Source organism: Hipposideros armiger, unplaced genomic scaffold (genome assembly GCF_001890085.2).
Source record: "Hipposideros armiger isolate ML-2016 unplaced genomic scaffold, ASM189008v1 scaffold_129, whole genome shotgun sequence".
NCBI lineage: Eukaryota > Metazoa > Chordata > Mammalia > Chiroptera > Hipposideridae > Hipposideros > Hipposideros armiger.
Genome location: NW_017731479.1, coordinates 3560202 through 3575340, shown reverse-complemented (window position 1 = coordinate 3575340; position 15139 = coordinate 3560202). Strand labels below are relative to the sequence as shown.

General features: G+C 49.3%; 1 protein-coding gene across 1 annotated transcript in view; it reads right to left on the bottom strand.

Annotated features, from left to right (window-relative positions):
• The window catches only part of SSH1 (slingshot protein phosphatase 1), a 59010-nt gene extending 43877 nt beyond the window's left edge, over positions 1–15133 (bottom strand). Inside the window, exons 1-2 of the mRNA XM_019649066.1 lie at positions 14958–15133; positions 10529–10569 (exon numbers count right to left, since the gene is read on the bottom strand). Coding sequence (XP_019504611.1) covers positions 10529–10569; positions 14958–15026 — 110 coding nt within the window. The 5' untranslated portion in view covers positions 15027–15133. The remainder of the gene's footprint in view (positions 1–10528; positions 10570–14957) is intronic.
• Between the last annotated feature and the right edge of the window lie 6 nt (positions 15134–15139).

Here is a 15139-nt window from a genome sequence, read left to right as displayed (position 1 = left end):
AAGAGACAGGACAACGACACACAACGGGGGATGCGGAACTGGAGCCTTCTACCACAAAGGACATTACTGAGCCGAACGGCAGATCACGAGTGAGGTCTGAGGTTACATGGCAGTAATCGATCAGGGTCAGTGGTCAAGGGTCTGCTTTATAGGAGAACGTCCCTGCCTGCATTTGAAGGGCATCAGGCTGGCAACTTACTCTCAAAACAGTTCAGAAAAAAGTTCTTTGTACTGTATTTGCAACTTTTCTGTACATTTTTCATTGTTTTCAAATTTTTTAATTGTTTTTTAAAATTCCACTGAACTGGATTTTGGGAAAACACGATTTATTCTTTCCTGGCAGGTGATAAGCGCTGAAGACCATTTTACCAGGCATCGTCCCTGGCGGACTTCCTGGCTTTTCCCTTCCATCATCTCTGGGACACTTTTACCCTCGCCAACCCAGACCTCTCCCTGCCTGGGACCCTTTTCCCTCTGCGCTTTCCAGAGTGGAAGCCGCCCTGCTTCATGGAAAGGCAGTGGGGAGTGATGGGAAGCTGTGCTCGCCCCAAGTTCCTCTCGGCCTATGTGTGTCCAGAGTTTGAGGGCCTCACACACACATAACCCCGGCCCATGGAAGACCTAATTTTAACATTTTCCTGCTCTGAGGCCACACTGGAACGGCGGGGGGCCAACGGGCCTGTGCAAGGTTCCCATTGTGCAGGGCACGCAACGTCAGGATGCTGCAGGCCTGTGGATGTGACTCAGCATCCTGTTTTCAGTGTTTGGGGCAGCCAGCAGCTTTGGCACCAATCACTGCCGCTGACTTCACCGCTCAAACCCACAAGCACTCAGGTTAATTGGTGGGATGGGCACACAGCAGGAGCTCTCTCTGTGGGCCTCAGGGCCCACAACCTGCTTGTCTGCCCGTCACACTGGATATCCTTAGAAACACCCACTATTTATCAGAATTATCTATCAGGAAGAATTCTTCAGAGGAACTGACCTGGCAGTTATTTTCAGGACACCATGAATCAAGCAACTGATCTTGTTTCTCTCTTTGCTTTGACTCCTCGGAAGCTCAAAGTCAGATTTGCAGCCAAACTCTGTTAACGATACCGATATTATGCCATGCATTCCACACACCAGCCTTCCCATGACTTTGTCTTATTGGCCCCTACTTTCTCCATGCCCCACTTTTCTAAGTTATATTGTTTCCTATGAATTGTATAAGCTGTTTCAAATTCCTTTTGGACAGAGCTATGGCAGACATAACACACACGTTACCTTACCAGAGGGAAAGGGCTGTTGGTTTAACTTAACATAGAATCCTCAGCATTCAGCACAGAACCCATTACATACATAGGCACCAAATATAAATTGGCTCAATTGATAAATAAAGCAAATAACTACGTAAAAACTGCCTCCGTTACCAGGTTGCTTCTCAAGAGACCCCCTCCCTGCTATTCCACACAGAGCATCCAGGGCTTGGGGAGCAGGCTCCCGTTCGGTTCAGTGGCCTCCACTCCAGCCCTGAAGAGCCACTCCCAAACTTCACCTGCAACAGACCCAGCACAGAACAGGTGGGTCTGGACCTCTGGGAAGTGGCAGGTGATTTCGAGAGATGGCAGCTGGCCTGGCTCTCTCCAAACCACACTGACGATCCCCTCCCTTGTGGGAATTCTGACTGGGCTCAGATTTGGGGAAACGCCTTGAGAGCTCTTGGCAAGCTTGGGCCCGGCCCTGACTGGGCATTCCTTCTGCCAGCGCAGGGTGGCCCCCAGCAGGGAGAGCACCAGACATTTTCTAACACGGGCCTTCCTTAAAATCAAGTCTTTTTAAAAAGAAAATAGCTTCCAAAGTAGCCATTCGAGAAACAAGAAAGAAAGAAAGAAAGAAAGAAAGAAAGAAAGAAAGAAAGAAAGAAAGAAAGAAAGAAAGAAAGAAAAATCTGTAAAAATAAAGGCACACAAGACACCATGCTTCGCAGATGAAAGCCTGGTACACAGTTCAGTAGGACTTGGAGGAAAATAGGTCAGTAATGGGTTGTTTTTCCACTTGGTTGAACTTTTGGTCTCTGGGGTGAAACTGCCCCCCTCCCCCATCTATGGAGGGAAAGAGGTCTCGAAGGGCAGCAGGAGGGGCCCTCACTATCATCACTGCAAGTAACACATGTGTCAGTTACAAGTACTGTGTCAGGAGATACCAAGCAAGGACTAGGCACCACACACAGTACAAGACTCTCTGAGCCGCACAAGTGCCCTCAGTTTCGGGGAGGGAAGGTGGATGGCCCAAGGCCATGGTCACACCAGCGGTGAGGTGTCGGGGCCTGGACCCACCCAGGGCCCTGCTCTGTCCGGCCCAGGCCCACTTGTGTGACCTCTGTAGTTCACACGGCAGCCTCACCCATCTCATTATGACGCTTGCCACCACACCGCAAGGCGAGCCAGCTTGGTTGTCTCGTCAGTACGTCACCTTCACCATGGGACCCACTGCACACACTTCCCGCACCGCCCCCGGCCAGGCTCAGGGTCGTGTCCCCCCACCCCCACCCCAATCACTCAGCGTGCCTTGAAGATGACTCCTCCTTACTCTGATTAATCCTATTTTGATTAATCCTGTTTTCTCATTGCAGCCTTCCCTGAAGCAGAACGACCATTTGGATGTTCTCCTAGCCTTAGGAATTTTCTAAAATGCTCTCCAAATGGAGATCTGACCACAGCACAACATACGCCAAATACCATCTCTAAAGGTGGGAGGGAGTCCCTTCTTTCATGATCGCTGCTGTGCCTGTGGCCCTGCTCCTGAGGGCGAGGCCTGCCTGGGAGGAGGTGGCTCCAAGCAAAGGGTCCACTTCAATTCAGTGGTCACGCTAGTTTTCTCCGTCTCAGGGTCAGATCATCACCCTGGCCCGGCCAGACGAAATGTCTGACCCTGCTCTCAGTGTGGGAATAAAGGAGAAACTCTTGAGTCTGTTATAAATCTACCAGGAGTCATGAGAAGTACAATGTAACACACAAGTAGACGGGTGGACTGAAGGACGCTGATTCTTGGATTTGGAAGAGATCATCTAATCTGTCTCTTCACTTTACAAAGAGGAAATGGGGGCCCAGAGATGTTTAGTGACTTGCCTAAGAGTGCACAGCAGATGACACATCATGGGCTTTCTGGTTCCCTCTCACAGCTTTGTTCCATCTATCGGGAGGGTAATCACTGGTATCACTGTCACCTATGGGCATTCCTAGTGTGTGTACACGCTCCTCTGGGGTACACACATGCTTCCCTGGAGTGCTAAGTGCTTGGGAAGAATGAGACAGGGGCTCCGCCGCATTCTTTTCAAGTCTAAGTACTGGTATTTGGAAAGATTAATGAAACCTCCTAGACTTGGAGCAAAATTCATTTTAATTATTAACCTGAATCATAAGTTTAATTAATTTCCAACAGAATCAAATTAACTCCTTGCCTCTGTCCTCATTTGTCCCCACTCTAGGATGTCTCCTAACAACCAAAAGTATTTAACACTGAATACTAAAGGCAAATTCTGATTTTATAATCAAATGTTCCAACAAACTGCCAGGAAGAATACCTGAGTTGAACCGACAAGAACAGCAAAGCAGTATAATGGCCCCAAAACTTTTAACGTTTGTATATCCTAATTATTTAATATTAGGAGTCAACGGGAGGCCGCTGCCTAGGAAGCCAGGAGCTGGGCGCAGGAAAGGATGAGCTGAACACAAATGTGCACGTCTCATGGGAGGGGCAGGAGCAGAAAGGAAAGGACGTGGGTTTTTGATTCACAGCGACCTGTGTTCAAAGCTTGGCTCCGGCCTCTCACCAGCCTCCCTGAACTGCAGTTTCTTCAAATGAGGCAGGCACCCACTTTGCAGGCTGGGGTGACCGCAAGCTGAGATCAAGTGCACAAAGTTGCAAACCCAGTGTTGTGCACCTACAGGCACCCAATAAACCTAGCTGGTATTATTATCCCCTGGATGCTCTGCCCATATGACCATACAGGAAGGGGGATAGTTGACAATTTTTGCTCTCAGGAGAGTTCAGCGCATAGTGGGACCTCTAGGGAGAATGGACTGCAAAGCCACGGTTCTCCCGGATGAACTCCATCTACCCCCTGCTGGGAGATATGGAACTGGGAGGAGGGTTAGTAGAGCTGGCTCTTGAATTATGGGGTTAAGAGCACAGGTTTTGGAGTCAAAGAGAAGTGGAGCGTGAAGGTCTTGGCTCTACCGCTTCTACCGCTTCCTACTACGTGAAATTAGGCCAGTTATCTCCGAGGCTTTGCCTTGTTATCCAGAAAACGGGAATAAAAATGGCACCTTCCTCACAGGATTTTTGCACAGACTAAATAAAATAATGCACATAAGGCGACTCACAGGGTAGGGCATCTGTGACGTAATCACGTCCAAGTCCTCCGTCCCTGCGTTGCTTTTCTCCTTAGCATCTACCAACACGCTACTAATGTACCTGTTTATCTTACTATCTTGTCTGCCCCAACGGAATGTCAGCCACAAGGAGAGGGTGGTTTTTTTGGTTTGTTTTGGTCACTGCTCTATTCCCAGCTCCTAGAACAGCGCTTGGCACATAGTAGGTGCTCAATAAATATTTGTTGAATGAATGACTCATAAGCAGACAAATTAGGACAGAGGGGTATTGAGACATGCCAAACGGCAGGGGGAAATGGCAGGAAAAATCTCTCTGTCCTTTGTTTCCTGTATGTCATCCGAGACCACTGTGAGATGAACACAGAAGACTCAACTTACAGCTCCGTGATGGCCCATCCAGTGCACACCAGGCGCCATGAGGGGAGAGGCCTGGAAGGCCCTGTCCTTAGGGTGGGCGTGTGGCCTAGTTGGGCAGGCGCCCGTGCAGTCGCTCAAGGCCTCAGGCTCAGAAGGGCTAACGCCCTGCTGCCACCATCTTGAAGTTCTTCATCTTTTAACAAGGGGCTCCACAATGTTCATGTAGCACTGGGCTCCACGAAGTACACAGCCAGTCCTGCTAGTGGAGAACACTTACGTACTTAATACTACACAGCAAGGACCAAGTCCCAAAGAAATACTAAGGAGGGCAAGAATGCCTGTGGGAAGAAAACGGAAGTGTCATGAATCATCTCCTACCGAAGCCGGGCCCTGAAGGAGGTAAAGGCAGGGGCGTTTGTTGAATGTCTACTGGGGGAGAAGAGGTTCACGCAATCATCACATTTAATTCTGACAACAACCCTACACATGGCATATGATTTTGCCCACTGCAAGCTGAGGCCTGCTCGAGGTCATGTAATAGCCAGGTAAGGTGACCGACGATACAGGTTGGAGTCAAACCTAGCCCTATTTCTCCCTATGGCCAAAGCTCATGGAAAAAAAAAATGTTTAAGCATCAACAGAGGTGGTACTTCAGAGGCCAAACTACTCAACGTGGGCACGAATCCAAGCGACGCCAGGCCTCCAAGTGTGGACAAGCGTGTGAGTGCTGAGTGGAGGGAACACAGCGGCCACCGGAATGGTGGTCAATCCTGTGGGCCTCTGGTGCTCCTGGTCTCTTCCCACGAGGACTGACCCCTCAGTTGGCATAACCCTTACCTAAGACACCACTGCTACTCCTGTAACACTGAATGAAAACCTACTCATTTACACGAACGTTTTCTCTACATTAGATGGGGCATGTCAAGAACTCACAGACTGAGACTGGTGGGCAGGTTCTTGGGATGGTCCAAGATCCCGGGCCCTGGTGTAGGGGCCCCAGGGGAGCCCCTATCCTGAGTGTGATGGCACCAGGGGGACAGGATGGGACGGTTGCTCCCCAACTCAGGTTACACTGAATGAGAAAGGTGATGGTCACTCCTATGATGACATTCCATTATAGGACCCCGTAGTAGCAGTTTCTCCTGTTGGTCCTGAAGACCCAAGCTGCCATGGCTTCTACAGCTGCCAGAAAATGAATTCTGCCAAGAACCAGGGTGAGCTTGGAAGAGGCCCTGAGCCTCAGGCCTGGCCGACACCTGACTGCAGCCATGTGAGACCCCAAGCAGAGGACCCAGCTAAACCATGTCCAGGCTCCTGACCCACAGAAACTGTGCGATAATAACCAGATACTGTTTTGGACCTCAGCGTTTGTGGTAACTTGTTACGCAGCAACAGCTAACTGATACAGCGACCTGCTGCACGGAGCCTGGCAGCAGCGGATGCCTAATGCCTCTTGGCAGGCCTTACCTGGACAGGTGATCAACCGGGACCATAATGTCCAGGCTAAGAAATCGCCAAGAAAGGCAGAGAGGAACCCCAAAGGGTACACAGGCCTAGGAGAAGAGATGCCGAATGGAGATGAGGAAGCACAGTCTGTGGACCAAGGACATGCCAGCTGCCACCCCACCCTGACACTGTGGGACAGAGAGAGAAGGCACAGCCACACTTCAGAAGGTTCTAAGGAGAATGGAGTCCTTGGGGAATTCCAGGTCAAGGCCAAAAAGGGGAAGGGAGTGTGGAGGGAAAGGCTGAAGTATAAGGGACTTTACAGTTTCCCACTGAAAGCAGAGAAGACAAAATCCTGCCATTCTGACCCAAATATTTACTTGGGCACACAAGAAAAAAAATTTTAAAAACGCTAATGAACATTTTCATGTGTTTGACTTGGAAACAGTGGATGGAAAAAAAAAAAAAGTCACTCCTGATTCACACCCTGGAGACAACACAACCATATTCCCTCCTGGGGCCCGGCCTGGCACACAACCACTTACATCTCATGCCAGGCTGAGGCAGCTCCCAGGATAGCGAGGGAGCCAGGAGCGGCTGCCAGCGGGGCCATCTGCTCACTGATTCCCACAGTCTGAACTGCACAGCTTCCAAAAGGGTATTGCTGGAGGCCAGCAGCAGTCTGCACACGCACAGAGCAGGGCAGAGGAGCGCAAGAAGCGATCTATACTGCTCTGTGTCGGTTAGCTTCCTTCTGGGCTAGGGATGATCAGCTCCGGAGACACTTTGCAGAAGGCCTTCAGGGAAACTGTGTGAATTACAACACTGATTCTGCAAAGTGTGCATTCCTATTTGCGACTTATAGGGATATTGCCAGGTAAAGAATGTGGGCTGTTCCAAGTCACAGAGCGTCCACGATGGTGGCTCTCTTGGGGCCGGGCCAGTGTGACACAGTGGACGCAGCACCTGTAGGGAGTCGGCTCCTCGAATTCTATGCTGTGGGCTAACACCAAAATGAGCGACATCTTATGAAGACCAAATGCAGCAACTGCTCTCCAAGCCCATCATGGATCTGACTCTGTGTGAAGAGCCCCCACACAAACTACTCAATAACCCTGAAAGGTCGGTCATAGTTCTACCTCTGTCTCACAGATGAACAGTTGAGACCCACAGAGGTGCAGTAACGCAGAGGTAAAGGAACTTGGCCGCTACTGCAGGAGCCAGGTCCCGAACCCCACAGCTCGCTTCACACATGTACGCAATTTACCACAGGCTTGGAACTACAGTGATACGTTTAAGCTAGGCGCGGGCAGGGAGCTACGGAGCTATCACTACAGGAAGCGCCAAGTGAGAGATGAAACAAAAGCACGTGTACCTGCCACACCAGGCAGGTGTGGGACCTGGAACCGAGGGAAGCCAAGAGCTACCTGCTTTCTCTGCAGAGAAGAGAGAAAAGGGGAGAGGACTAGTCTGCTATCCCCAGTTTCCCTCCCTTGCCAGCATTCCTTAGAAGCTAAATCATGTCAGTTTACCGGCAGGATCAATTTGAAGCGAAGAAAACTCCGCTCTCCCCTAACTCTCCTCCCACCAGACGAGCAAAAACAACGGACCATTCCATACATTTTTTTTCTCTAGGAAAGCCTTAGAGAGAAAAGGCCTGAAAATGCAAATGAACACACAGACGTGAATGAGGTCCAGTCAAAGCTTAAACCAGGACAACAGAACTTGTCTTGTTTGGCTAGGAGTGTTAGAAAGCAGGATGGTGTCCTCTGCCGAAAAGAGGGGAGTGAAATGTCAAGGTGAGTGAAGAGGGACTGAAAAGGGAATCTGAGAGGGCAAGCTCACAGCCAGGTCCCCAACTCAAGCCCAGGGTCTCCCAGGGCTCCCAATGGCATCGGAAACATGCTGAAAGCAGTGAAAAGGGACTCACAGTGGTCATCAGTGATCTGACATCCTGGGCAGCACCGCCACAAGTTAGTGGTGGCCATCGGTTCTGGCCTTGGCGCTGCCTCTAACCACCTGGATGACGTTAGGCAAGGTCCCTCACCTGTACGTCTAAGACAGCTGATTCAGCTGAACAACTGACCTGGTCGCGAAAGGCAGAGCAGTATGATAAACTCAGGTGTTAGAGGCACCAGAGGCCTAGCTTTGAATATAGTATGAGGTGTGATCAAGATACAATGAATGCTGCTGCCGAGTGCTATCCAATGGAAAGGCAGGCATCTAATACAGGAAGCAGCACATCAAACCTTAGTAACTGTGTGACAAATTTCAACTTGTTCAGTGCAGTCAGTTGGGTGTGAGCTACGGTTGAGAGGTGTTTTAAAGGGTGACGTAACTCATCCTGCATCATGACAACACTCTGTGTCATACATCACTTCTGGTATACGGCAATTTCTGTCAAATAAAAACATTACAGCGTGTCCTCACCCACTTATTCACCGGATCTGGCACCATGTGACTTCTGGCTCTTCCCCAAAGTCAAGATGACCATGAACGGTTAATGTTTTGAATCAATTCAGGACATCGAGGCAGCCACAACAGTGCAACTAAAGGCACTCACAAAAGAGGACTTCCAGAACTGCTTCAGAAAGTGGCAAGAACGATGGGATAAGTGTGTTCGAAGTGAGGGCGAGTATTTTGAGGGGATTAATGACAATGTGTCTTTTACTGTAATAAATTGTTTTTTAAATTTAAACATTCACCGTATTTTTTTATCACACCACACATACATCCCATGTGCAAACTTGGGCCTCAGGTTCCTCACCTCTGAACTGGGAAAATACCCCCCATAGGGTTGTTGTGGGATTAAATATGCAACTATACAGAGCTGCTGACTCATTACTTCCTTGCTCCAAACTGCAGAGAAAGTGGCCTCTTATTGGTCTGAAGGGCACATACACATTTTCAGATTACTGCTATCTATAAGTTCTTATTAATTGTACACAATGCAAAACACTGTCATCCCTAAAGACAATCTAAGTGAGAAATTTGCCTCCTGGGCAACAGCCCTGAAAGAAAGGGCTGGTGGCAAAGGGTGGAAGAGATTCCGACTCCAGGTATAGGCTGGAGTGAGGTTAGGGAGGGAGAAGGGTGCCTGCGGCTGCTCTGGGGGCCCCACACAGTGGCTAGCGAGCCCTTCTCCCAGTTATTCTGCACCCAAATAGCTTCCAAGGAGCATATTTTCACTTCTCCCCCTCCCTGCCGCCAAGCAGAGTGCCAAATGCCAGTGTGATCTGCAACACAGCCCATTACTGCCCCCACTTGGGAATCTGGCTAATTTCAGCCTTCCAGCCCTGGCTGAGACCCTGAGCAACCAAAAACCCCAGGGGAAAGAGGAAATTTGTCACTGTCACTTCCTTGAGTGTAGTATTAAAATAAGGACCTAGCAATTAAAATAAGATATCTCTGATTTTTGCAGGCTATTATTTCCTTACACGTATGATCTTTAGAAATAATCTGTGCCACCATAAAAGTATTTTCCCTCCCTTCACTCAAACACACAGAAACTTCAAAAACAAGCTAAATATATTTCCACCACTTCTGCATTCTGCATCTGAGTTTAACCAGGAGAAAACATCCTGCTCTCAGTAACAAATGGCTGACCCCAGTTTCTAAACACTGTTTCCTTTTCCAATTAATTTGCCGCATCCTCACAAGCCGAAACATTTTTTAAAAGAACGCTATCCCTAAAACTGTTTACTTTTTTAAACTCTAAGAGTCAGAGTTTAAGAATGGCTCCTTGGTGCAGAGGAATATATTATATAATGAAGCGCTAAATCTTCTGTAAACCAACAAAACACCCAAAGAGAAAGCTTTAATTTTTGGCAAAGAAACACAAAAATGTTTTCGGTGTCTACTAGTGAACATAGCAACTGAGGATTACGGCTTTAGAAATTTTTTTAAGTGAGCATAGCTCAAGATTTCTCACAAGCACACACAAAAACAAACCACCTTGAATGAATAAACTTAGGGGCTTGAATGTCTGTCTGTTTCAAATCAGCAATGCGCTTACCTCAAAAGGAAGACCTTACAAAAAGCAGGATAGAAATGAGAGAGCATATTACATGATTATTTTTTTTTAAAAAGCAAAGGGTAAATCCTGGAAGAAACTACATAAAAATGCTCAGGATGGTTAAGGCAAGGGTGGCAGAATAACAGCAATTATCTTCCTTCTTTTCTAAACATTACATAATGTTATTAAAGCTGTATGTAATTATACACATGTTTAAGTTTTTAAAGCACTACTAAAAAAACTGGTGTATTCTTTTTTTTTTTTTGAGGTAGGAAACAAGAGTATTTCTTACCTGCTTAGAAGACTTCAGAACGAAAATTAAAAGTCTGCTTACCTGAGATTTAACTTTCTATCTTCATCGCTGCCAGCCTCCAACTGCGGAGAAAGAGAATGTCACCCCACAGACAAAACAAGCAGCAAGCCTGAGACCCATCTCACGTTTGCTGCTCTGGTGTCTGAAAAAGATACAGATGTTCAGGAAACCTGGCTATTTCTAAAACAGCCACACCCTTTCCTTACCAACCCGGCTTTGCTGTTCCTTGGAGTCACTTCCATGGAGGAATGTAGAGGTTTCCCAGTATTTGCCCACATTCCTTCCACAGTATCGAGGATCAATATCTGGTAACATTGCTCTCTGGCACTGTCGCTCAACACATCGTTAAGCCCTCAGTTCTCAACTTTCCAGGGTTGTTTTCGACCTTATCCTGCATTTCTTTTTTAAGGGGAGGGGGCTATGTTTTAAGAGAATCCATTTCCTCCTTCAAGAGAGGCCATCACTGAAGGATCAACACCATTTTAAGCCCCAACAGACTGGTTTAAAAAAAAAAAAAACCCATTCCAGGCAAAATCTTTCACAATGGAAGGTGGCCAGGATGAGGCTGACTGTCTATGGGTCTTAAAAAGCTCTTGGTGGTTCTCAAAAATGGCTGCAATGTTGAGTATCAAACTTTCTAGGCGATTGGTTTATTGATACAAATGAGAGAAAGGGACAATTTGATAATTTCTAAACGTTGAAAGGCCAAGGGGGGAGGCTTCAAAAGTAAAACCACGACTTAAGCCCCGACTGCAATTTTTCTTTTTCTTTTTCCTCTTTCAAAGGGAAAACTGAAATAAGAAGAAAACACACCCCCAAACCACTGCACCATTGGGACTGGGCATGTTTTGTATGTTACACAGAGGAGCCCATTGAACGGGAAAGAGAAACCTGGAAAGCAGTGATGGCTGGAAGAGATGCAAGGCTGATCGAGGACAGAAACCAGACAGAAGCCAACAGCAACAGGGAAAGGGTCCAGAGCTGATGCAGGGAGGGGTCTGGGCAGCACGGAACACACACCACAAGGTCCTGGAGTCCCTAACTTGTATTACGATAACGTATGTATAGTATTACGCAGAGGCATGCCCTGGCGGCCAGTTTGTACTCACACGCCCTACCCCACACTGAAGGAGAAGTGGGAAATCGGGAAGGGCTTTGCTGACCATAGGGCCATGAACTTCAGTCCTGAAGGAAAGCACACAAAGCCACTCACAAAACAATCACCGCAAACTTCGAAGACAACGTTGGGTCTAACCCAATGGTTCTCACCCGGGGGCAAGTACTCTCGGCAGGGGACACTGGGCAATGTCTGGAGCCAGTTTTTTGGAGGGTGCTACTGGCATCTAGTGGGTAGAGGATGGAGTGCTGCTAGCCATCTCCTATAAATACACAAGACAGCCCCCTACAACTGAGAATTTTTAGGCCCCAATGTCAGGAGTGTCGAGAAACCCTGATCCAACCCCAAAAAAAGACACTGGGGATCTGCCCATGAAAATTAGTTACCTTGAACGTTCATCAAAAATAACTGTGTGACGATCCATTCCTGAAAGTTATTGATTTATCTATTTTTGTGCTCTCTGCCTGTTCTCGCAAAGGAATGAGATAAGGTTAACAGTAAGATGACATAAATGAGAATTAAAGACTGGGAAAAGGATTGAAAGAGAGAGGAGTGTTGTTTTGCTGGCCAGGCTGTGACTTCCTACAGTTCCCACGCCGTGCAGCAGGACAGGCTGGGTCAGGAAACAGCTGTCGTGAGTTTTGGACCAGTGAGGAAGTGATCTGGGGATACAGACTTCAAGACCACGGAATTCTCGGTCACTTTCTGTGAGTCTCAGGATGGAAGGCAATGGAAAGTTGGTTACTCCGGAGAAGCAAGCTCCGTATGTCAAAGAACACACACAAGAAGGAAGTCAGCCCCTTCGGATAAGCCAAGGCCCAGAGAAAGAAGTAACCCGAAGAAGGTCAAGCTAGAGGTAGAGCTGCCCAGCCCCAAATCTGGGCGCACACGCCTGCTCCCGCCTTGCTCCTGCATGCCTCATCCCATCTGGAAGAAAGCCTTGCCTTCCAGGGAACATCCTAGTCGCTGCTTGCTCCCTGGGCGACTAAGGCTGCTGATTTGCTCAAGTCAAATAAAAACTGGGTGAGTTGCATTCTATGTTTGCCAGGTTATCGGCACCTTGTGAAAAAAAATACTTTATATAATCATTTTAAATGTGTCTCGTGGAAACCATCTAAACACCCGACAAAACGCGGTCTAGCCATACAAAGGAATATTAGTTGGTAATAAAAAGGAATGAAGTCCTGACACATGCTGCAACATGGATGAGCCATGAAAACATGATGCTAAGAAGCCAGACACAAAAAAGACCACATATTGCATCATTCCACTTACATGAAATGTGCAGAACAGGAAAATCCACAGAGACAGAAAGTACACTACTGGTTGCCTGGAGTTGGTGAGAGTGGGGCAGGCATAGTGGGGTGGTGAGAGGGAGATTGTGGGTGATGGCTTAAGGGATATGGGTTTCTTTTTGGGGTTAGGAAAATGTTCTGGAATTAGACAGTGGTTGGGGATGGTTGTACAACCTTGTGAATATACTAAAAACCACTGAATTTTACACTTTAAAATGGTGCATTTATGGTATGTGAATTATAGCTCAGCTAAAAAATAATCCAATAAAATAATGTTACTATGTCTCAAACAGAAACAGACCAGGGCTAACACAGGGGTTTAGAATCAGAGACCCAGGCTGAGAGGCCTTCCATATAACCCCTTCCTGACGTTGAACTCTTCACTCATCTGACACAGTTTTTGAGCAGGGAACATGAGATGAAGTGCATGGAAGTACTTTGTCAACTGCAAGACAGCAGTAATAGGGATGATGTAGGAGAACAGATGTCTCTGTGAGGAGAGAAGCTACTGCAGCCTGACTTCTCCGTTGCAGGCAACTGGCCACCAATGTTCTTTCTCAGCGTGCAGAGGAAGGGCTCTTAGAATCTCCTGTCTGTAGATGAGATAACTCATGAGCGGCCTCTCCTCAAGAGGAGGGTGCAGCCTCTCTGAAAATGTTCCTGCCAGTCCCTGCAAAATAGGCCGAAGAGAGCTACCCTGCCAGGAGCCAGTGGGACAGGCAGGGATGTCAACCCAAATACAGGTCCTCGCCTCTGTCCCTCACACACACACAAACCTTTCAGGACTATCCGTCAACTTCCCCCACTGAGAAGGGGCCTGAATGGCCCAGATGCTGGCACGGCCACTCCTGGGCCTGCACGGCTCCTCCTCCAGCCCTCTCTCAACAGTCCACAGTCTTCATCCATCCTCCAGCTGCTCTGCCTTCAGGCCAACACGCAGCCTTGCCATGAATACGAGTTTAGATCAGAGGCTTTTACTGGTTCTCCAAGAGAAGGTGGGGAAGAGTGGGGATCAGGGTCGGCCCCAAAGCCACAGGAGTGGCCTGCCCACAGACCTGAGGCCCCAGCCTAGGGCAGTCCAGCCCAACTGTAGACTCAGAGGACCAATTCCCCAGTTGACCCCAGCGCAAGAAGTAGCCAGCCACACATAGGCCCAGTCACACGCAGACCCACAGAAACTGGCACGGTGCAGCCATGCAGCTGCAGAATGCACCCGAACAAACACAGAAACCCCAGAACTGGCCTCATAGCCAGATGCATGTAAACATGCAGCCCCAAACGACGCTACAAAAAGGATGCACACAACGACATAAGATCCACAGCACCCTCAGTTCACTGGGTCACTGTCACACAGTGACACGGCTCCCTGAGAGGCACGGCCACTGACACCAAGAGTCAGAACTCCAGGGGCGTGTGGTCAGGGAAACAATCTCACATTCACAGGGGCATGCTGGTGGCTTCTCACAGTGTCACATAGGCACCGTTCCCAGCACACAGGCCAGAGTCACACAGTCTCACCTACACACAGCCAGGCGCTTAGGGAAAGGGCCCACACCAGCCACAGGGTCACAAATCTCACAACCCGCGTCTCATACAGTCACCCAATTAGGAGTTTCAGTCGCACATCCAGTCTCCCGGAAAGGCACCCCCGACGGAGGTCAATGTCACACTCACACACACACACACACACACACACACACACACACACACACACACACACACAGAGTGTCTGCACAGTCACCCGCAAACGGAGATCAGCCAAACAGTTTCAGTGCACAGTCACCCCCAGACGGGCGTAACACACGCACACACAGTCACCCCCAAACGAGGTCACCCCCAGGTAGCAGGGGGGCATCGCATCCTCACAGTTTCCCGCAGTCCGGCTGCCCAGGTGGGGTCATACAGCGGCGTCCCCATAGGCCCCGGGCCGCAAGCCGTCGCCCCCTCGCCGCCCCCGGCGCCCGCAGTCGTACACTCGCGGCCCAGGCCTGGCGCGTCGGCTGCTCCGCCCAGCCGGGGCCGCGGGCCCGGGGCTCACCTCGCTGTTGCTGGCCGAGGAGGAGGCGGCACTGGGCGTGGGCGAGCGCTGCAAGGTCACCAGGGCCATGGCTGCGGTGCGGCGCCCCGGCACCCCCGAAGCCTCCGGCTAGAGCCGCAGCCGCCCGGGCCGGGCCCGGGGCGCTCCTGGAGCCGCGCGCGGGCGGCCTGGCGGAGCCGGGC